The 22376-nt window shown below is 35.9% G+C and overlaps 1 protein-coding gene across 2 annotated transcripts in view; it reads left to right on the top strand.

Moving 5' to 3' along the window:
• Window positions 1-22376, top strand: part of TDRD5 (tudor domain containing 5) — a 98972-nt gene that overhangs the window by 34891 nt on the left and 41705 nt on the right. For both annotated transcript variants that reach the window (XM_060643662.3, XM_060643661.3), the window contains exons 7-9: window positions 8525-8678; window positions 17584-17792; window positions 21781-22001. In XM_060643662.3, the coding sequence (XP_060499645.2) occupies window positions 8525-8678; window positions 17584-17792; window positions 21781-22001 (584 nt within the window). The remainder of the gene's footprint in view (window positions 1-8524; window positions 8679-17583; window positions 17793-21780; window positions 22002-22376) is intronic.

Below are 22376 nucleotides of genomic sequence, written 5' to 3' on the forward strand. Positions count from 1 at the left end.
TTGATCTCAGGGCTGTGAGTTTGAGCCCCATGTTGAGTGTAGAGCTTACTTAAAAAATAAAATAAAATCTTTAAGAAAATCAGATAAAGCAGAGTTCAAGGCAAAGTATATTATCAGAGGGCCCTTTCATAAGGGTAAATGATCGATTTATTAGGAAGACACAACAGTTAAATGTGTGTTTACCTATTATTTTAAAATAAATGGTCCAAAAATGGACAGAGCAATTATTTCCATAAACAGATTTTTTCCCCCAGCAGTTGATGGGATAGTAAAAAAAATGAATAAGGATATAGAAAATCTGAAACACCTCTTTACCATTTTGATCTATTTTATAGAACACTAGACTCCGCAGTTGCAGAATAAACATTCTATCCAAGTATACATGGGACATTTGCCAAGATAGAACATAGAATAGAGTTAGCTATAGAATGAAGTCTTAAAAAATTTCAAAATACTGAAATCTTAGAGTATGTTCTCTTATTAAGAAGGAATTAAATTACAAATCAATAAATTAATTAAGAATTAACCCTTCAGATAATTTGGAAATTAGGTAGCGTTCTTCTTTTTTTTTTTTTTTTTTTCAACGTTTTTTATTTATTTTTGGGACAGAGAGAGACAGAGCATGAACGGGGGAGGGGCAGAGAGAGAGGGAGACACAGAATCGGAAACAGGCTCCAGGCTCCGAGCCATCAGCCCAGAGCCTGACGCGGGGCTCGAACTCACGGACCGCGAGATCGCGACCTGGCTGAAGTCGGACGCTTAACCGACTGCGCCACCTAGGCGCCCCAAAGTAGCGTTCTTCTAAATAATTATTAGAGAAGAAATTACAGGGAAATTAGAAAATATTTCCAGCTGCACGGTAATGAAAATGGAACATATCATCTGTGAGATGCAGCCAAAGCAGTCGTCATATGGGAATTTATAGCTCTGAAATGCCCAGATTAGAAAAGGAGAAAGGTATAAAACCATCACTGATCTAGGGGTTTACCTTAAGAAGGCTAGAGAAAGAGGAGCAAAGTAAACTCAAAACAAGTAGGAGGAAGCTAAGGATAGAAATCAATAAATTACCAATTAAGAGAAAGTTAACAAAGCCAAATGTTGATTCAACCAAAACTGATGAACCAAAGAATACTTAGGAATAAAAAGAGAGGACACAGATTGCAGTATTACGAAGGAAGAAGATTTTGCCATTATAGATAATTTAGTATTCTACAGGTACTAAAATGACAGGGAATTTATAAACTGTGCCAGTCATTTGACAACTTAGATGAAATGGGCAAGTTCTACAAAAGGCAAATTGAACCTGAAGAGGAGAAATAAAATTGTCTTTATTTGCAGAAAACATGATTGTCTATGTAGACTATATTAAGGAATCCAAGAAAAAGCTACTGTAATAAGTGAATTTACTGAGACCAACGGTTCATGGTTTAATATTTAAAAAATCTGTTACATTTCCTGATAAAGTAGAAAACAATTGGAAAATGAAATTTAGAAATTCCTATTTACAATAGTGTCAAATTACTTGAAGATAAGATTAAGAAACGTAAAACATTTACACTGAAAACTGCTAAACATTGCTGAGAGAAATGCAAGAAGAATTTATTTTTTTAATTTAATTTTTAAATATAATGTATTGTCAAGTTGGCTAACATACAGTTTGTACAGTTGGCTCTTGGTTTTGGGGGTAGATTCCCCTGGTTCATTGCTTACATACAATACCCAGTGCTGATCCCAACAAGCGTCCTCCTCAGTGCCCACCACCCATTTTCCCCCTCTCCCCCGCCCCCCCCCCCATCAACCCTCAGTTCTCTGTATTTAAGAGTCTCTTATGGTTTGCCTCCTTCCCTCTCTGTTTGTAACTATTTTTCCCCCTTACCTCCTCCCCCCATGGTCTTCTGTTAAGTTTCTTGAGTTCCACATATGAGTGAAAACGTACGATATCTTTCTTTCTCTGACTGACTTATTTCACTTAGCATAATACCTTCCAGTTCCATCCACGTTGTTGCAAATGGCATGATTTCATTCTTTCTTATTGCCAAGTAGTATTCCATTGTATATATAACCCACATCTTTTTTATCCATTCATTAGTTGATTGACATTTAGACTCCTTCCATAATTTGGCTGTTGTTGAAAGCGCTGCTGTAAACATTGGGGTACATGTGCCCCTGTGAATCAGCACTCCTGTATCCTGTGGATAAATTCATGGTAGTACAATTGCTGGGTCATAGGGCAGTTCTATTTTTAATTTTTTGAGGAACCTCCATACTGTTTTCCAGAGTGGCTGCACCAGTTTGCATTCCCACCAGCAGTGCAAGAGGGTTCCCGTTTCTCCACATCCTCACCAACATCTGTTGTTTCCTGAGTTAATTTTAGCCACTCAGACTGGTGTGAGTTGGTATCTCAGTGTGGCTTTGATTTGTATTTCCCTGATGATGAGTGATGTTGACTTGAGCTTCTTTTCATGTGTCTGTTTGCCATCTGGATGTCTTGTTTGGAAAAGTGTCTGTTTATGTCTTCTGCCCATTTCTTCACTGGATTATTTGTTTTTCAGGTCTTGAGTTTGGTAAGTTCTTGATAGATTTTGGGTACTAACCCTTTATCTGATACATCATTTGTAAATATCTTCTCCCATTCCATCGGTTACCTAACCAAAGATGTAAAAGATCTGTATGCTGAAAACTATAGAAAACTTATGAAGGAAATTGAAGAAGACACAAAGAAAGGGAAAAACGTTCCATGCTCATGGATTGGAAGAATATACTGTTAAAATGTCAATACTACCCAAAGCAATCTACACATTCAATGCAATCCCTATCAAAATCGCACCAGCATTCTTCTCAAAGCTTGAACAAACAATCCTAAAATTTGTATGGAACCACAAAAGACCCTGAATAGCCAAAGTAATATTGAAAAAGAAAACCAAAGCGGGAAGCGTCACAATCCCAGACTTTAGCCTCTACTACAGAGAAGAATTTAAATAGAGAGCTGTAACGCATTTATGGCTAAGTCTCAGTATTGTTATTAATTGCTAGATTCATTACATTTGCCATTATAATTCCTGCAGGCTACGTGTAAATCTTGAAAAACCCACGGATTAGTCATATATGAGTATACTTGAAGAGATCTACTCAGATGCACTCAAATGATTTTTGACAGAGGTGTCAAAGGAATTAAGTGGGGAAAGGAAAATCTGTTCAGCAAATGATTCTGGAACATCTGAATATCCATAAAGGAAAAAAATGAACCTCAGCCCCAACTTCATACTGTGTACAAAAGTTAATTTGAGATGCATCATAGACCCAAATGAAAATTTAAACATCTAGAAGAAAACACATATTCACAATCTGGGTTTGGATAAGAGTTTCTTTCTTAGGACGTAGCAATAATTGTTTAAAGGAAAATTGACAATGAGGCTTTATTAAAACTCTCTCTGGGAGAGGCACAGACTACAGACTCGGAAGAAATACTTAAAACCATCATCTAAAAGACTTAAATCTAGAATACATAAAGAGCCTTCTGTAGCTCCATTACAGAAAGGCAGACAACTCCATTAAATTGCATAAAGATTTGAACACTTTACAGATATAGATATGTGAGTGATTAATAGCATAAAGCACAAATGATGGTAAACTTGTATTTTTGGTACGAATATAAAATGATGCAATTACTTTGGAAAATGTTCTGTTTCTTATAAAATAATTATATATGTACCCTTTGACCCAGAATTATACTCTTAGATATTTACCCAAGAAAAATCAAAGCCTGTGCTCCCTCTCTCACGCCAAAGACTTCTATATAATATAGCAGCTTTATACTTGCTTAATAGCCCAAACTGAAAATGCTATTATTCATCAATGGGAAAATGAATAAAGATATTATACATTCTTAAAATGAAATACTTATTCAACATTAAGAGATAAGCTACTCCTTTGGATTCTGTGTCTCCTTCTCTCTCTGCCCCTCCCCCACTTGCACTCTGTCTCTCAAAAATGTTAAAAATTATTTTAAAAAGAGCTAAGCTACTGACACATGAACCAACATGGATGAATCTGAGAAATGCTGTGGAGCGAAATCTTACACAGTGGAGTATTATTGGATGTGTTCCATTTGAAGTGCAAAATAGCCAAAGCTAATCTGGTGAAAAAGAGTTGTTTGTCTCTGGGAAAGGGAGAACTTACTGGACTGTTGGAAATGTTCTAGATCTTGAATACTTTCACTTTTTCAAAGCTAATTTAATTGTAAGCTTAAGTTTTAAACATTTCACTGTATGTAAATTTTTACCTTAAAAAAACGAACAGATCTTGAACTCAGCTAATTATGTACATGCTAACTTATTTTGGGGTGAAGGGCAGGTTCCTTTGAAATGTATAAAAAAATAAGATGGATTGGTAAGTGGATGTATTGATAGATGATAAAGCAAATTTAGTGGAATACTAATAATTATGGTGGTAGATGGTAGGTGGTAGATGTTCACTGTCTAACTCTTTCACCTTTTGTTGTGTTTGAAATTTTTCGTAAGAAAATGCTGGAAAAAAATGAACAAAGAAAAATATTTAAGAGAAAGTAACAGATTTTGAAAACATGCCAAGAAGAGCCAATATAGAAGTAATAAAACCAAAGAATGGAACAGAACAAATCCTGAAAACTGTAATTTGAGTGAACTTTACTGAAATGGAAGATGTGAAACTATATATTGAAAGAATACATGACATATGTGAGAATGTTGACCAGAATGACCCACACCAAAATTACTGGACTTAAAGAACAGTCCTTTGGGCATCTAAAACAAAAAGAGCAAGTGACTTATAAGGGAGACAGAATTAGGTTATAGATATTTTCACAGTAGTGTTTTATACTAGAAGAAAAGAGTAACATATTTCATATACTCAAGGAAACAAAATGTAGGTCAAGGATTTTATAACTAGCAAAATTGACTTTGAACTATAGAAAGCCAACGAAGCTATTATCACCATGTAAGAATTTAAGAACTTGTTCTGATGAGCCCTTCTCAAGGAGTCTACCGGACAATGAACTTCAGATAACCAGAATTGTCGAGTGATACCAACAGAAGAATTAATCTGTGTTACTTATAAAACTAAGACCAAATGAGAGTTAGAAATGAGAGAATATAGTATATAATGGCTATATACTCTGACAATGTAGATAAAGAACAATTACACAAAATGGTAGAGAAGAGGTCAGCACAGGCAAAAAAGTTTGATTGCTTTTATTAATGGTATTGATGTTAGTACTGTTATTCAATTTTGAGACTGTTGTGTATTGTATAGAGCATTGAATAATTATGGAATATATGGGATTAGTTATGGGATAATTTTTATTGTGTGCATAGTCTAGTTGCATATGCAGAATCTGGAATGTCTTGTCATTCCAGACTAGCAAGGAAGCTTATTAATGACTAGGTTCACATCAGGATGGCTTAGGAATCCACTTGAGTTAGTTGAGGTTTCAATAATGATAATACTTGCAGTGTTTTTGAAACCCACCAAGTATGTTTAACTTTTGAGTTGCTCTGATATTAAAAACTAATTGGTTATCTTGGAGGATGATAGAGTACCAATTTATTTTCTTGAAAAAAGATTAAAAGAAGGAGCCAATCACTTATCCTTGTTTTCCAAATAATCTGGTATGACTGGGTAACCAAGCAGCAGATGAGTGGAGCATATCTCTATAAAATGTTCCAACTAAATAACAAAAAAGAATTGATACAATTTCACTCTACAATTTCTCTTAGTAAAATAGTGGATCTAGGCATTGACCAGGAATGGCTACTAACACCATCAAAAAAGAGACAGCTAGACGTTACATGCCTCTTCATAAATACAGCATCACTTACAGTCATGGAGCAGGAGTCTGACCAAGCCTTTGGATCTAGCTGTCAGTTTGCAGAAAATAGTGTTTGCACTATGAGTATGTCATCTGCAAAATCCACACAGTGAGGAAATGAAATCAGGTTAATAGGAAATATTCATATATTTGAAGGCATAAATATAAACTCTATGGAAGAAATAATATAGCTAAAATTGGAGATGGAAGAGAGAAATCAAGGAAAGTGGGAGTAGAAATACATCAATTCTTCCTTGCTTATGGTTGGGAGTCTATCAACCTGGAGGCATAACTAAGAAATTAGAAAAAAATATATCTGACATACCAATCAGTGGACAGAACCAACTTACTAAAACTGGTTTTCAGAATCACAAAGCAAAACTCAATTTTTCATGTACTGATAAGGAATTCTCTCTGTATTAACTGAAAGCAAAAATGGGCACAATAAATATATGTTGAAGCATGATGTGTATTCATGTTTTGACAATTTCTAGAAAGTTGCCCGAGAAACTGGTGATTTTGGTTTGTGCAAGAAACTGGTAATAATGGTTATCTCCAGGGAAGTGATCTCCTGGGCCACTGAGGGTTGGGAGTGGGCCAGAGACTTAGTTTTTGCTGTATGTTTTTTTGAACCTTCTAAATATCATGTATTAAAAAATTAATAAAATCCTTTCCATCCTAGTCTTGTATTTGACTGACTTGCGTGTTCATAGTACTAGCTACTTACAGACAAGGTAAAGAAACCATTAAAGAGACTAATGAACATAAAAGGTAAAGAAGTCGTAATATGTAACGTGCAAAGAAGTAGAGACATAAAGGTTGTGTGGGTGGCTCAGTCAGTCAAGTGTTGGACTTTTGATTTTGGCTCAGGTCATCATGTCATGGTTTGTGAGTTCAAGCCCTCTGTCAGGCTCTGTGCTGACAGTGCAGAGCCTGCTTAGGATTCTCTCTCTCCATCTCTCTCTGCCCCTCCCCTGTGCACATACTCTCCCTCAAAATAAATAAACCTTAAAAAAAGTAGAGATACAGTGTCACTTACCATTATGTGTCCCTTGTCTTCTACCAAGCCTTTCTCTCTTGGTATTTTCATGATTGGTTATAGAGGTGATATTAATGACCGTTTAAAACCATGACTTGGCTGATGCCCATGACTTGGCCCTCATTTTTCAAGTGTTTTGGGAGAAGTCATAAAGAGTAGAGTTGGGTCTCAGCATCCATCAACAAGAAGGTACACAGCTATCCCATCCTCTATTAGAGGTCCATTCTTTTAGAGCATTTGCTTTCTGTGTTTCTATTGATTTTTCCCTAAGGTTATTAAGTCAGAGAAAGTTTATTTCCTGCTCGAAGTTGGAGGAACAGAAAAAGAACTATGAATAGCTCAACTGCTTTACCTTGGTTAGGGAGACAAAAGTTTGACAATTTGAACATTTTTTTCTCTTTAGAGGGAGCCTGAGAATAGGGGGGAGAGAGGGAGAGGCAGAGGGAGGGTGTGCAGTACCCTGTGTGGTGCTCAAACTCACGAACCATGAGATCATTATCTGAGCTGAAATCAAGAGTCAGTTGCTCAATTGACTGAGCCACCCAGATGCTCCAAGAATTTGAACAATTTAATAGAAGATCTTACTAAAAAGGGCAAACTTCCAATTCACTGTCCAGTTTAAACCAAACATATTTAGTATATACCCTGTATATACATTTTTTTATTTGGTATAATTTTTTCCTAAGGCAAGAGAAACAATATTGTGGGTGATACACTGATACCTACTTATTCATCTCAGCTTCTAGGGTGAAATCCTAGAATTTTAAGGAAATATTTTAAAATCATATTACTTTATTGCATGTTGAAAATGGTAGTGAATACTTTCAAAACTGAGAAATACCAAGTTTTATTATGACTTTTGTATTTTGTGTACCCCCTTTATTCTTTTGCTTTATAATTAGACATTGTTAAGAACAAGAGGTAAAAGTACCCTGATTTTCACTTCATTGTACCACATACTATATTTATTTATAAAGCTTATTTATTTATTTTGAGAGAGACAGAGAGCAAGTGGAGGAAGGGAAGAGGGAGAGAGAGAATCCCAAGCAGGCTTCACACTGTCAGTGCAGAGCCCAACATGGGGCTCAAACTCATGAAACTGTTAGATCATGACCTGAGCTGTAATCAGGATTTAGAGGCTTAATTGACAGAGCCACCCAGGTGCCCCACCATATACTTTAAAAGGAAGTTGAAACTGGCCTGGAAGCTTTATGTTGTAGGTCTCTAGGTTTGGATTATACCTATATGGAAACAAGCCTTTACTGTAATACCTGAGATTGCTGACCCTTACAAATTTAGTTTGACTAAACCAAAATTATTTAAAAAAAATTTTTTTTCTTAATGTTTTTATTTATTTTTGAGACAGAGCATGAGCAGGGGAGGGGCAGAGAGAGAGGGAGACACAGAATCCGAAGCAGGCTCCAGGCTCTGAACCATCAGCACAGACCCCGATGTGGGGCTCGAACTCACAGACTGTGAGATCATGACCTGAGCCGAAGTCGGATGCTCAACCGACTGAGCCACCCAGGTGCCCCTGACTAAAACAAAATTAAGAGATTGTTTTAATCTGTGTATGTATCTGTATATATTGTATTACATTTATCTAATGTTTTATGTTATTTTTGTTTCTTTTGTGACAGATAATCTTTAAAGAGCAACTTTCACCAAAAAAATTGGGCTTCTTAAATGTGACAGAACTCGTTGGAGCTCTTGGTGACATTCTGCGTGTTGAGTTCAGGGAAGGAGAACAAGACTTACTGGTGTTTGATGCTGATATGAAGCCACTCCCACCTGGTGAGTTGAATCACAATATGATGCAAACCTGATTTTTTCTTTTTAAATTGAAGTATAGTTAACATCCATTTATATTAGTTTTAGGGGTACAACATAGTGTTTTGACAATTTCATACATTTTGCTGTGCTCACCATGATGAGTGTAGTTACCATCTGTCACTATACAATATTATCACAGTATTATTGGCTATATTCCCTATGCTGTATATTTCATTTCTGTGACTTACTTATTTTATAACTGGAGGTTTGTACCTCTTAATACCCATCACCCGTTTTGCTCCTCCCCTGTTATCCTCCCCTCTGGCAACTACCAGTTCTCTGTATTTATGATTCTGCTTCCATTTTTGTTTGTTTTGCTGTTTAGATTCCACATATAAACGAAATCATGCAGTATTTGTCTTTCTCTGTCTGACTTGTTTTACTTAGCCTAATATCCTCTAGGTTCATCCCTGTTGTCACAAATGGCAAGATTTCGTTCTTTTTATAGCTGAGTAATATTCAATTGTATATATACTACATCTTTATCCATTCATCTATCGATGGACACTTAGGTTGCTTACATAACTTGGCAATTGTAAATAATACTGCAGTAAAGATAGGGTTGCATATGTCTTTTTAAAAAAATTTTTTTTAACGTTTGTTCATCTTTGAGAGACAGAGAGAGACAGAGCATGAACGGGGGGAGAGGCAGAGAGAGAGGGAGACCCAGAATCCAAAGCAGGCTTCAGGCTCTGAGCTGTCAGCACAGAGCCCGATATGGGGCTCGAACTCACAAACCATGAGATCATGACTTGAGCCGAAGTCGGAGGCTCAACTGACTGAGCCACCCACGTGCCCCGCATATATCTTTTTAAATTAGTGTTTTCATTTTGGGGGGCGGGGGGGCAAATAACCCAGTAGTGGAATACTGGATCATATGTTATTTTTATTTTTCATTTTTTTAAGGTAACTTTACAGTGTTTTCACAGTGGTTGCACCAATTTACATTCCCACCAACAGTGCACAAGGGTTCTCTCTTCTCCACATCCTTGCCAACACTTGTCTATTTCTTGTCTTGATATTAGCCATTCTGAAAGGTATAAGGTGATTTCTTACTGTGGTTTTGGTTTTGCATTTCTCTGGTGATTACTGACGGTCAGCATCTTTTTGTGTGTCTGTTGGCTACCTGTATGTTGCCTTTGGAAAAATGTCTATTAAGATCTTCTGCCCATTTTTTTTGGATTCTTTGTGTTTTCTTGGTATTGGATTGTAGAAGTTCTCTATGTATTTTGGGTATGAATCCCTTATTGGATATATCATTTGCAAATATATTCTCCCATCCAGGAGATGGCCGTATTGTTTTGCTGATAGTTTCCTTTGTTATGCAAAAGGTTTTTAGTTTGATGTAGTCCCAATATTTCATTTGTGCTTTTGTTTCCCTTGTCTGAGGAAACATATTCATAAATACATTGCTAAGGCTGATGTCCAAGAGATTACTGCATATGTTTTCTTTGAGGAGCTTTATGGCTTCAGGTCTCATATTTAGGTGTTTAATCTGTCTTGAGTTTATTTTTGTGTTTGGTATAAGTGGTCCATTTTCATTCTTTTGCACGAAGAGACTGTCTTTTCCCCATTGTATATTGTTACCTCCTATGTCATAGATTAATTGACCACGTAAGCATGGGTTTATTTCTAGGCTCTCTCTTCTATTGCTCTGTGTGTCTGTTTTTGTGCCAGTACCATACTCTTGATTACCATAGCTTTGTAGTATGTCTTGAAAGCTGGGATTGTGATACCTCTGGGTTTGTTCTTTTTCAAGATTGCTTTGGCTATTTAGAGTCTTTTGTAGTTCTGCATAAATTTTAGAATTGTGTGTTTAGTTCTGTGAAAAGTCCTATTGGTATTTTGATGAGAATTGGATTGAATTTGTAGATTGCTTTGGTAGTATGGAAATTTTAACAATATTGGTTCTTCTAATTCATGAGGATGGTATATTTTTTCATTTGTGTCATCTTCATTTTCTTTCATCAGTATTTTATAGTTTTCACAGTACAGAACTTTCACTTGGTTAAATTTATTCCAAGGTATTCTGTTCTTTTTGGTGTAGTTGTAAATGGGACCGTTTTCTTAATTTGTTTTAGCTTGCTTCATTATGGTATAGAAATGCAACAGATTTCTGTATATTAATTTTGTATCCTGCAACTTTACTGAATTCATTTATTCTAATAGATTTTTGGTGGAGTTTTAAAGGTGTTTTATATATAGTATCATGTCATCTGTGAGTAGAGACAGTTATATTTCTTCATAATCAATTTGGATGCCTTTTTCTTTTCTGATTGCTGTAGCTGGGACTTCCAGTACTATGTTAAATAAAAATGGCAAGAGTAGACATTCTTCTTTTGTTCCTGAGAGGAAATCTTTCAGTTTTTCACCATTGATTTTGATGTTAGCTGTGGGTTTGTCATATATGGCCTTTATTATATTGAATTATGTCCCTCTGTATACACTTTGTTGAGAATTTATCATGAACAGATGTCAGATTTTGTCAAATGCTTTTTCTGCATCTGTTGAGATGACCATATGGTTTTTATCTCTTCATTTTGTTAATATGATATATAAAGTTGATTGATTTGTGGATATTGAAACACTCTTCCGTTCCTGGAGTAAATCCCACCACTTGATGGTGGTGAATGATGCTTTTAATATATTGTTGAATTTGGTTTGCTAATATTTTGTTGAGGATTTTTGCATTGTATGTTCATCAGGGATATTAACCTGTAGTTTTCTCACTCTCCCCCCCTCCCCCACACACACTTTCTGTCTGTCTGTCTGTCTGTCTTTCTTTTTTGTAATGTCTTTGGTTTTGGTTTCAGAGCAATGCTTGCTCATTGAATGAATATGGAAGCTCTCCTTCCTCTTTTATTTTTGGCACAGTTCGAAAGAGTGGCTGTTAATTATTTAAATGTTTGGTAGACTTCACCTGTGAAGCCATCCAGTCCTGGATTTTCATTTGTTGGGAGTTTTTTGATTACCTATTCAATTCTGTTACTAATAATTGGTCTGTTGATATATTCTGTTTCTTTCTGATTTAGTTAATTCATCCATTTCTTCTAATTGGTTGTCCATTGGTTGTCCAATTTGTTGGTATATAATTTTTTTGTAGTGTTCTCTTATAATCCTTCGTATTTATGTAATGTTGGTTGTTTTGTGTTTCATTCTGATGTTATTTGTTTGAAACCTCTTTTTTTCCCTTGGTGAATCTGGCTAAAGATTTATCAATTTTGTTTCTCTTTTCAAAGAACCAGCTCTTGGTTTCATTGTTATTATTTTTTTTAATGTTCATTTATTTTTGAGACAGAAAGAGACAGAGCATGAACGGGGAGGGTCAGAGAGAGAGGGAGACACAGAATCTGAAACACGCTCCAGGCTCTGAGCTGTCAGCACAGAGCCCGACGCGGGGCTTGAACTCACAAACCGTGAGATCATGACCTGAGCCAAAGTCAGAGACTTAACCGACTGAGCCACCCAGGCCCTCCTTGCTTCCATTATTCATCTACTCTGTTACTTTTTAGGCTCCATTTCATTTATTTCTGTTTTCGTCTTCATTATTTCCTTCCTCTTACTAACCTTGGGCATTGTTTATTCTTTTCCTAGTTCCTTAAGATGTAAGAATAATTGTTTACTTGAAATTTTTCTTGTTTCTTGGGATAGGGCCGTATCCCTATAAACTTCCCTCTTAAAGCTACTTTTGCTACATCCCAAAGATTTTGGACCATTATATTTTCATTTTCTTTAAAAAAAAAAAATTTTTTTTTTAACGTTTATTCATTTTTGAGACCGAGAGAGACAGAGCATGAATGGGGGAAGGTCAGAGAGAGAGGGAGACACAGAATCTGAATCAGGCTCCAGGCTCTGAGCTGTCAGCACAGAACCCGATGTGGGGCTCAAACTCACGGACCGCGAGATCCGGACCTGAGCCGAAGTTGGACACCCAACCGACTGAGCCACCCAGGGGCCCCATTATATTTTAATTTTCATTTGTCTTTGTTTTTTTTTTTTTTTTTTATTTCCTATTTAATTACTTCATTGATTTTTTTGGTTAATAGCATGTTGTTTGGCCTCCATGTTTTGGTGTTTTTTGCAGTCTTGCTTGTAGTTGATTTCCAGTTTCATACTGTTGTGTTTGGAAAAGATGCTTTATATGATTTCAGTTTTCTTAAATTTATTGAGTCTTGTTGTGTGGCTTAACGTGATATAGAGAAGGAAAAAACTTGAAAAGAATGTATATTCTGTTTTTGGATGGAATGTTCTGTATATATTGTCTATCTGGTTTAATGTGTTGTTCAAAGCCATTGCTTTCTTATTGATTTTGTGTTTGAATGATCTGGTCATTGATGTAAGTGAGCTGGTAAAGTCCCCTACTATTACTGTGTTAATATCAGTTTCTCCCTTTGTGTCTTTTCATATTTGCTTAATGTATTTAGGTGCTCCTGTGTTGGGTGTGTAGATACTTACAATGGCTCTGTTTTCTTGTTGGATTGATCTTTTTAACATTATACACTGCCCTTATTTGTCTCATTACAGTCTTTATTTTAAAGTCCATTTTATCTGATGTATTGCTACACTGGCTTTAAAAAATTTTTTTTTTTTTTTTTTTTTTTTTTGCTTCCATTTGCATGGTATAAGTTTTTCCAGGTCTTCACTTTCAGTCTGCATGTCTTTAGGCTTGGAGTGAGTCTCTTATGGGCAGCTATAGATGTCTTTTTTTTTTTTTTTTTTTTTTTAATCCATTCAGTCACCCTTGTCTTTTGATTGGAGCAGTTAGTGCATTTACATTTAAAGTAATTATTGGTTAAGTATGTACTTACTGCCATTTTGTTTTTGTTTTCTGGTTGTTTTTATAGTTTTCTGTTTTTCTTCTCTATCTCTCCTTGTGATGACCTCCTTCAGTGTTATGCTTGGATTCCTTTCTCCTTATTTTTTGTGCATCTAGTAGAGGTTTTTGTTTAGTGATTACCATGAGGCTCATATATAACATCCTGTGTATGTAGCAGTCTATTTTATATTTTTAGTTGATGGTAAGTTTGAACACATTCTAAAAATAGACATTTTTGTTTTGTGTATATCATATTTTGTATCTTTTTATTTCATGAGGCCCTTAACTAATTTTTTAGATAACATCGATTTTACTACTTCTGTCTTTTAACCTTCATACTAGTTTTATAAGAGATTGATTTACTACTCTCTGTTTGCTTTTACTTGTGAACTTTTTTCTTTTTATAATTTTCTTCTAATTATGGTCTTTTCCTTTCCACTTAAAGAAGTCTCTTTAACATTGCTTGTAAGTCTGTTTTGGTGATGATGAACTTTTGTTTGCTGGGAAACTAGTTCTTATTAAATTCTGAATGATAACCTTGGTGGGCAGAATATTTTTTGTTACTGTTTTTTTTTCCTTTCATCAGTTTGAATATACCATGCAATTCCCATCAGAGCTGATACTCCTACGGGGCTTCCCTTGTACATGACTTGTTGCTTTTCTTTTGCTACTTTTTAGATTTTCTCTTTATCTTTAATTTTTGACATTTTAACTAATGTGGACTTCTTTGCGTCCTTGTTTGGGGTTCTCTGTGATTCCTGGACTTGGATGTTTGTTTTCTTCTCCAGGTCAAGGAAGTTTTCAGCTATTATTTTTTCAAGTTATTTTTCTGTGCGCCTGTGTGTGTGCTGTCTCTCTCTCTCTCTCTCTGTCTCTGTCTCTCTCTCTTTGGGACCCCTATAATATGAATGTTAGAATGCTGGATATTGTCCAAGAGATCTCTTAAACTTATCTGAGTTCTCTTAAACTTATCCTCATTTGAAAAAACATTTTTCTGTTTAGTGTGGGTGCTTTCTATTACTGTTTTCCATATCACTGATCCATTCTTCTGCATCCTCTGATATGCTGTTGATTCCCTCTAGAGTAATTTGCATTTCATTTACTGTATTCTTCAGCTCTGATTGGCTCTTTTTTATATTATCTGTTTGTTGAAGTTTCACTGAGCTTATGCACTCTTCTCTGAAGTCAGGTGAGCATCTTTATGATCATTATCTTGAATTTATAAGATAGTTTGCTTATCTCCATTTTGTTGAGTTCTTTTTTGAGGTTTTGTCTTGTTCTTTGATTTGAAGTATGTTATTCTGTTTCATTTTATTTGACGCTCTGTGTTTTCCTATGAATTAGGTGGAACAACTTAGACTTGAAGGAATTGCCTTATGCAGAACATCCTCTATGTACACTGTGTGTGTGTGGCAGCTTTGGCTGGCTGGCTTAATCTTTAGCAGGTACAGGCTGGGTGTCCCATGGCACTTTGTGCTGGGACTACCCTGGTGGTATGGCTGGAGCTGAAGCAGGTACACACCAGGGGATCCTGGTGCTCTTCATACAGGGGGTATTCTGGAGGGACAGTTAGAGCTGAAATGAGTGTGGGTTGGGAGTTCCCAGAGTGCTCTGCATAGTGGGTGCCCCGGTGAGTTGTCTGTAGCTGAAGTGGGTATGGGCCTGGAGTATGCTGGGAGATGCTAACCTGATTTTTAATTGTCTTTGTAAGGACAAGGAAATAAAGCATGATTATGTAATATTCTTTATTGTAAGCATATGAACCAGACAGATTACACATTAGCCTTGAAAACATTTTGTATATGATGACCTTTCTGGTGATACTTATTGTAATAAGGCTAATCGGTATTATTAATAAAGACCATCTATCTGACTTTTTAAAATATACTTTCTTCATTATCCAGATTTTTGTATAACTTTGAGGAAACCAGTTTTCTGAAACAGTGATCTGATGGGGAAGTGCTAGATCAGCGGTTGTTAACTCTGGCTGTGTATCAGAAAGCTTTTTAGAAATACAAGGACATTTTTGGTAAATGGGTGTGCATTGGAACCTAGCACATGTATTTGTTTTTTAAACAAACTTTTTCAAACCTAAAACTAAAAATTATCTTAGGTTTACAGAAAAGTTGCAAAGATACTATAGATTCTCTTGTGCCTTTCATCCATCTAATATTAACATCTTACATTACTATGATACATTTATCAAAACTAAGAAATTAATTCTGATATACTGTTATTAGCTAAACTGTAGATTTTATTTAGGTTTTACCAGCTTTCTCACAATTGTTCTTTTTCTGTTTCTGGATCCACTCCAGGAAACCACACTGCATTTAAGGCACTTGATTTTTGTTTTTTGGGTTTTTCTTTTGAAATTTTTATTGAGAGTATTGTAGGCTTATATACCATTAAAAACTAATACAGGGAGGTTCCATGTATTCTTTATTTTGTTCCTTCAGTGGTAACATGTTGCCAAATTATAGTAGTGTAAGGTACAGTTGACTCTTAAATAACATGGGTTTGAGTTGCATATGTCCACTTATATGTGGATTTTTTATGGTAAAATCAGTATAATATTGTAAATGTAATTTCTCTTCCTTATGATTTTCTTAACATTTTCTTTTCTCTGGCTTACTTTATTCTAAGAATGGGCATTGAGGAGGGCACCTGTTGGGATGAGCACTGGGTGTTGTATGGAAACCAATTTGAAAATAAATTTCATATTAAAAAAATAAACTAATGGAGGGAAAAAAGAATACAGTATATAATACATAAAATATATGTTAATCAACTATTTATATTATCAGTAAGGCTTCTGGTCAGCAGTAGGCTCTAGTAGTTAAATTTTGGGGGAATCAAAAGTTATATGCAGATTTTTTACTGCATTGGGGGTTGATGCCCCTAAATGCTGCAGTGTTCAGGGTCAACTGTCCTTGTATTTTTATAAGCTTCTAAAAGTGGTTTTGATGGATAGCAACTTTTTTCCAGAATATCAATGTATCTTTGATACATACATACCCACTTTGTTGATTTTTCTGATTAAAATAACGAGTTATAAATAATGTATAAATAACTCATGTTATTTTAATAAGTTGAAAGTGAATATTTCCCATCATTTTACTTCCCTGAAAAAATCTGTTAGAATTTTTATTGGTCTTTGAGATTTTTTTCAATGAATATGTAAGCATACATAGATTTTTTAAAAAATTATAAAAGCAATATTTGTTTAAAAATTCCAGTAAGGTAGATTGGTAACTAGTAATTGTTTTAATAGGTCTTTTTCTGGACCTCTTGTATAATACCATAGTTATTTATTACATGTAGAATTTTCTTGCATAAGATAGTGTTCTGTATATATATAAGTTCTTTTTATACTTCGTATGTTATGGATGTTTTTTTCATATCAGCATATGTAAGTTTATTTCATCCTTTTTAACTACATATAATTCTTTTATGTGACTGTATTATAATTGATTTAGTCTCCTGTTGGCAGACATATAGAGTGTATTTATTTTTTGTCATTATAAAAGATACAGTGATAAACATTCTTGTACCTCCATCTTTGTGCACTTACTAGTTTTTCTGTAGGAGCCACTATGGTTTTAGGTCTATCTTGGTCTGTTTTAAGGTGTCAGTCTCTTAAAATCATCATACACATGTAAATTTGAACACAATATGTGATTGATTTGGTAATCCCCTAAAAATTAAGGCATTATATTATGGGATATTCAGTAGTCACATTAATACATTAAGTAACTATGCATATTCACTGCGAAAGTTGAGCAGGAAGTAAATTGAAATCAGGATATTGAAAAAGAAAACCTTTAACTAAAGTTCAAGAAACTTGCCCTTTCCCTGCCAATGTAAGTAATTTAAGATTTGTTCCCATCTAGAACTTCCTTTCGTTTCTCCATACTGAAAGGTCTATAAAGTTAGGTTCGTATCTCTCATTTGTCATTATTTGCCCAGTGCCTGGGCCATAGAATGTGCTTTGTAACAGTTAGACAAATTACTATAATGGCTATCCACAGACTACCCTGTTGATTTTTTCAGATGAACCCATTTCATCAGTCAAAAATTCATGTTTAGTTCAAACAGATAAGAAAATAGAAGTCAAAGCTTGTGTCTCCAGTCCCCCTAGAAATTCACTGTCTACTGCTGCTATCAAGGAGACTGCCTGGGATTGTCTTCCTAAAAACCCTAAAGAGCCAGAAAAGAAGATTTGCAAAAAGCCTAATCTGGTGGTAAAGCCTTTACAGCTGGTGAGTAGGTGTAAAGACTTTGTACACTGGAGATCAGCATTATGGAAAGTAACTAAATGAAATTTCTTTTTTTAATGTTTTATTTATTTTTGAGAAAGAGAGAAAGTGGGGGAGGGGCAGAAAGAGAGGACCGAGGATCTGAAGTGGGCTCTGTGCTGACAGCAAAGAGCCTAATGTGGGGCTTGAACCATGAGATCATGACCTGAGCTGAAGTTAGACACTTAAGTGACTGAGCCACACAGGCGCCCCTAAATGAGTATTTCCTTACATCAAAATTCTATTCAGGAAAATCTTGTTTCTAGATGCATGATTTTTTAGAAGAGAGCAGAGTTTTGGTCTGAAATCACCTTATACAGCATTTATTCTTGTTTTCAATCTTTTGTATAACTAACTTTCAACTCTCATTTTAAAGTTTTCAGATGGGTTTGAAGATTTGCCAGTTTTCTCAGGATGATAAAGCCAATGGTCTGTCCATGTTTTTGAAAATGTGGGCTGGAAAACCCTTAAGGGCTTCAGAGGGAAGATTTTGAGGAGCTTTGTTTTAGCTATATGTCTCAATAATTGCTGCAAATTGCCCCTGCTCGTGTACTCAATTATAGGGTGTATTTATTTTTTCTTTTTCATTACGTTTCCACACACAATTTTCCTTTTTTGTGTTCTCATCTTCTGTTATTTATTTTGCTGTTATTAAGGAATTAATTGCTTACACTTCTTTTCTTCTATCGTCTGTAACTGGCTTCTTTCATGGAAGGAAAACATTTTGTTTCAAGAGACTGCTACATATTTTCTAGAGGGTGAGAGAAAAGTCTAAAGGAAAATAATAGATTTTAGAATGAAAATGTTTGAGAAACCCTATTTAAAACAATTTTGGGGGGGGGGGGAATGCAAGCTGGTGCAGCCACCTTGGAAAGCAGTATGAAGGGTCCTCAAAAAACTAAAAATAGAACTACCCTATGACCCAGTAATTGCCCTACTAGGTATTTATCCAAGGGATACAGATATGCTGTTTCGAAGGGACACATGCACCCCAATGTTTACAGCAGCACTATCAACAATAGCCAAAGCATGGAAAGAGCCCAAGTGTCCATCGATGGATGAGTGGATAAAGAAGACATGGTGTGTATATATATACATATACAATGGAGTATTACTCGGCAATCAAAAACAATGAGATCTTGCCATTTGCAACTACGTGGATGGAACTGGAGGATGTTATGCCAAGTGAAATTAGAGAAAGACAAAAATCTTATGACTTCGCTCATATGAGGACTTTAAGAGACAAAACAGATGAACATAAGGGAAGGGAAACAATATAAAAACAGGGAGGGGGACAAAACAGAAGAGACTCATAAATATGGAGAACAAACTGAGGGTTATGTGAGGGGTTGTGGGGGGGGGGGGATGGGCTAATTGGCAAGGAGCACTAAGGAATCTACTCCTGAAATCATTGTTGCACTATATGCTAACTAATTTGGATGTAAATTTTAAAAAATAAAACTAAAAAATATAAAAATATTTTTTTTTTTAAGTTTTTGAGAGAAAGTGCAGGTGAGCATGTGAATGGGGGAGGATCAGAGAGAGCAGGGGAGGGAGAATCCCAAGCAGCTTCCACGCTCAGGTCTGAGCCCAATGTGGGCCTCCATCCCACAGCTGTGAGATCATGACCTGAGCCGAAATGAAGACTTGGACACTCAACCTCCTGAGCCACCCAGGTGCCCTGAGAAACTTGTTGATTGGAAGATTAGTGTGAAATTTATTCTTTAAAGTTACCTTTGTTGGTAGGGTTGGGTAGGAAGACTGTCTTTGTTTAGCCTAAATATTTAAAGTACCATATTTTCAATTTTGAATGGGGCAGTTGTATAACATACTTTTGACTCTTGATTTCATAAGGCAGTTTTCATATATTAATGTAGGTAAGGATCACCTAGGGAATTTTTTTTAATTTAATTTTTTAAATTTACATCCAAGTTAGTTAGCATATAGTGCAACAATGATTTCAGGGGTAGATTCTTTAATGCCCCTTACCCATTTTGCCCATCCCCTCTCCCATAATCCCTCCAGTAACCCTCTGTTCTCTTTATTTAAGAGTCTCTTATGTTTTGTTTACTCCATGTTTTTATATTATTTTTGCTTCCCTTCCCTTGTGTTCATCTGTTCTGTGTCTTAAAGTCCTCCTATGAGTAAAGTCATATGGTATTTGTCTTTCTCTGACTAATTTCACTTAGCATAATAACCTCTAGTTCCATCCACATATTGTAAATGGCAAGATTTAATTCTTTTTGGTTGCCGAGTAGTACTCCGTGTGTGTGTGTGTGTGTGTGTGTGTGTGTGTGTGTGTGTGTTTGTATACCACATCTTCTTTATCCATTCATTCATCGGTGGACATTTGGGCTCTTTCCATACTTTGGCTATTGTTGATAGTGCTGCTACAAACATTGGGGTGCATGTGTCTCTTTGAAACAGCATACCTGTATCCCTTGGATAAATACCTAGTAGGGCAATTGCTGGGTTATAGGATAGTTCTAGTTTTAATTTTTTGAAGAACCTCCATACTGTTTTCCAGAATGGCTGCACCAGTTTGTATTCGCACCAGCAGTGCAGAAGAGATCCTTTCTCCACATCCTCTCCAACATCTGTTGTTGCCTGAGTTGTTAATGTTAGCCATTCTGACTGGTGTGAGGTCTCATTGTGGTTTTGATTTGTATTTCCCTTATGATGAGTGATGTGGAGCATTTTTTCATGTGTCAGTTGGCCATCTGGATGTCTTCTTTGGGGAAGTGTCTATTCATGTCTTCTGCCCATTTCTTCACTTGATTATTTGTTTTCTTGGGTGTTGAGTTTGATAAGTTCTTTATAGATTTTGGATACTAACCCTTTATCTGATGTGTTGTTTGCAAGTATCTTCTCCCGTTCTGTAGGTTGCCTTTTAGTTTTGCTGATTGTTTCCTTCGCTGTGCAGAAGCTTTTTATTTTGATGAGGTCCCAGTAGTTCATTTTTGCTTTTGTTTCCCTTGCCTCTGGAGACGTGTTGAGTAAGAAGTTGCTGTGGCCAAGATCAAAGAGGTTTTTGCCTGCTTTCTCCTCAAGGATTTTGATGGCTTCCTGTCTTACATTTTGGTCTTTCATCCATTTTGAGTTTATTTTCATGCATGGTGTAAGAAAGTTGTCCAGGTTCATTCTTCTGCATATCGCTGTCCAGTTTTCCCAGCACCACTTGCTGAAGAGACTGTCTTTATTCCATTGGATATTCTTTCTCCTTTGTCAAAGATTAGTTGGCCATATGTTTGTGATCCATTTCTGGGTTCCCTGTTCTGTTCTAATGATCTGAGTGTCTGTTTTTGTGCCAATACCATACTGTTTTGATGATAGGGAATTTTGTAATTTTTTAAGTTTCGAGATAGCACTAGCTGGGGAGAGGGACAGAGGGAGAGAGAGAGAAATCTCAGGTAGGCTCCACGCTCAACATGAGACTCAATGTCATGAACCATGAGATATGACCTGGGCCGAAATCTGGGGTCAGACACTCAACTGACTGAGCCACCCAATACCCTCTAGGGAATTTAAAAAAAAAAAATTTTTTTTTAACGTTTATTTTTGAGACAGAGAGAGACAGAGCATGAACGGGGGAGGGTCAGAGAGAGGGAGACACAGAATCTGAAACAGGCTCCAGGCTCTGAGCTGTCAGCACAGAGCCCGACGCGGGGCTCGAACTCACGGACCACGAGATCATGACCTGAGCCAAAGTCGGCCACTTAACCGACTGAGCCACCCAGGTGCCCCTCTAGGGAATTTTTTTAATACATAATTATGGGTCCCACTTCTAGGTATTCTGAATTAGTAAGTCTGGAATAAGCCTAAGAAGCTTTGTTTTTATAATTTCCCAGGTGATTCTGATAAAGATGACTCATGAAATATACTCAGGGAAATGTCATCATAGAGTTTGAAATTTCACCCAAAGATTTCTTTTATTTCTTTTTTTAACTTGTAGCAAGTGGAAGTTAACAAGTCACAGCTCAGCCTGGCAATTGCAAACCATGATATCCCACCAGATGCTGTACGGGACAAGAAATTATGCAGACTGCCACCATTAGATACCAGTACCCTTGTGGGGGTCTTTGTGGAGTATATCATCTCTCCTAGTCAATTCTACATCCGAATCTATAGCAGGGATTCATCAGAGTTACTTGAAGACATGATGATTGAAATGCGGTAGGAATCTGTTGTTTTCAATGTATTTTTCATGTTATCTCATTCTAAATCAGTGCTTGTCAGCATTTTGCTTTTAGAGCTTTTAGCAGTTAAGGACTTGAGAACTTTTGTTTACTGATATTTATCTTAGAAATTAAAACTGCAGCATGTAAAAAAATTTTGTTTAAAAAAACAGTAAGTCCATTTGTGTGGATATAAATGACATATTTCTATGAACAGTAACTACTTTCTGGAAATTAGAATAGTGACATTATTTTACATTTTTGCTGATCTCTTTATTAGCTGTCTTAATAGGGGAAAGTTTGATTTTAATGTCTGCTTTCATCTTTAATGTCTTGAGCTTCGTTGTTTTGATTGTAGTGTATGAAAACATCT

Source organism: Panthera onca, chromosome F1 (genome assembly GCF_046562875.1).
Source record: "Panthera onca isolate mPanOnc1 chromosome F1, mPanOnc1 haplotype 2, whole genome shotgun sequence".
In the NCBI taxonomy this organism is placed as follows: domain Eukaryota; kingdom Metazoa; phylum Chordata; class Mammalia; order Carnivora; family Felidae; genus Panthera; species Panthera onca.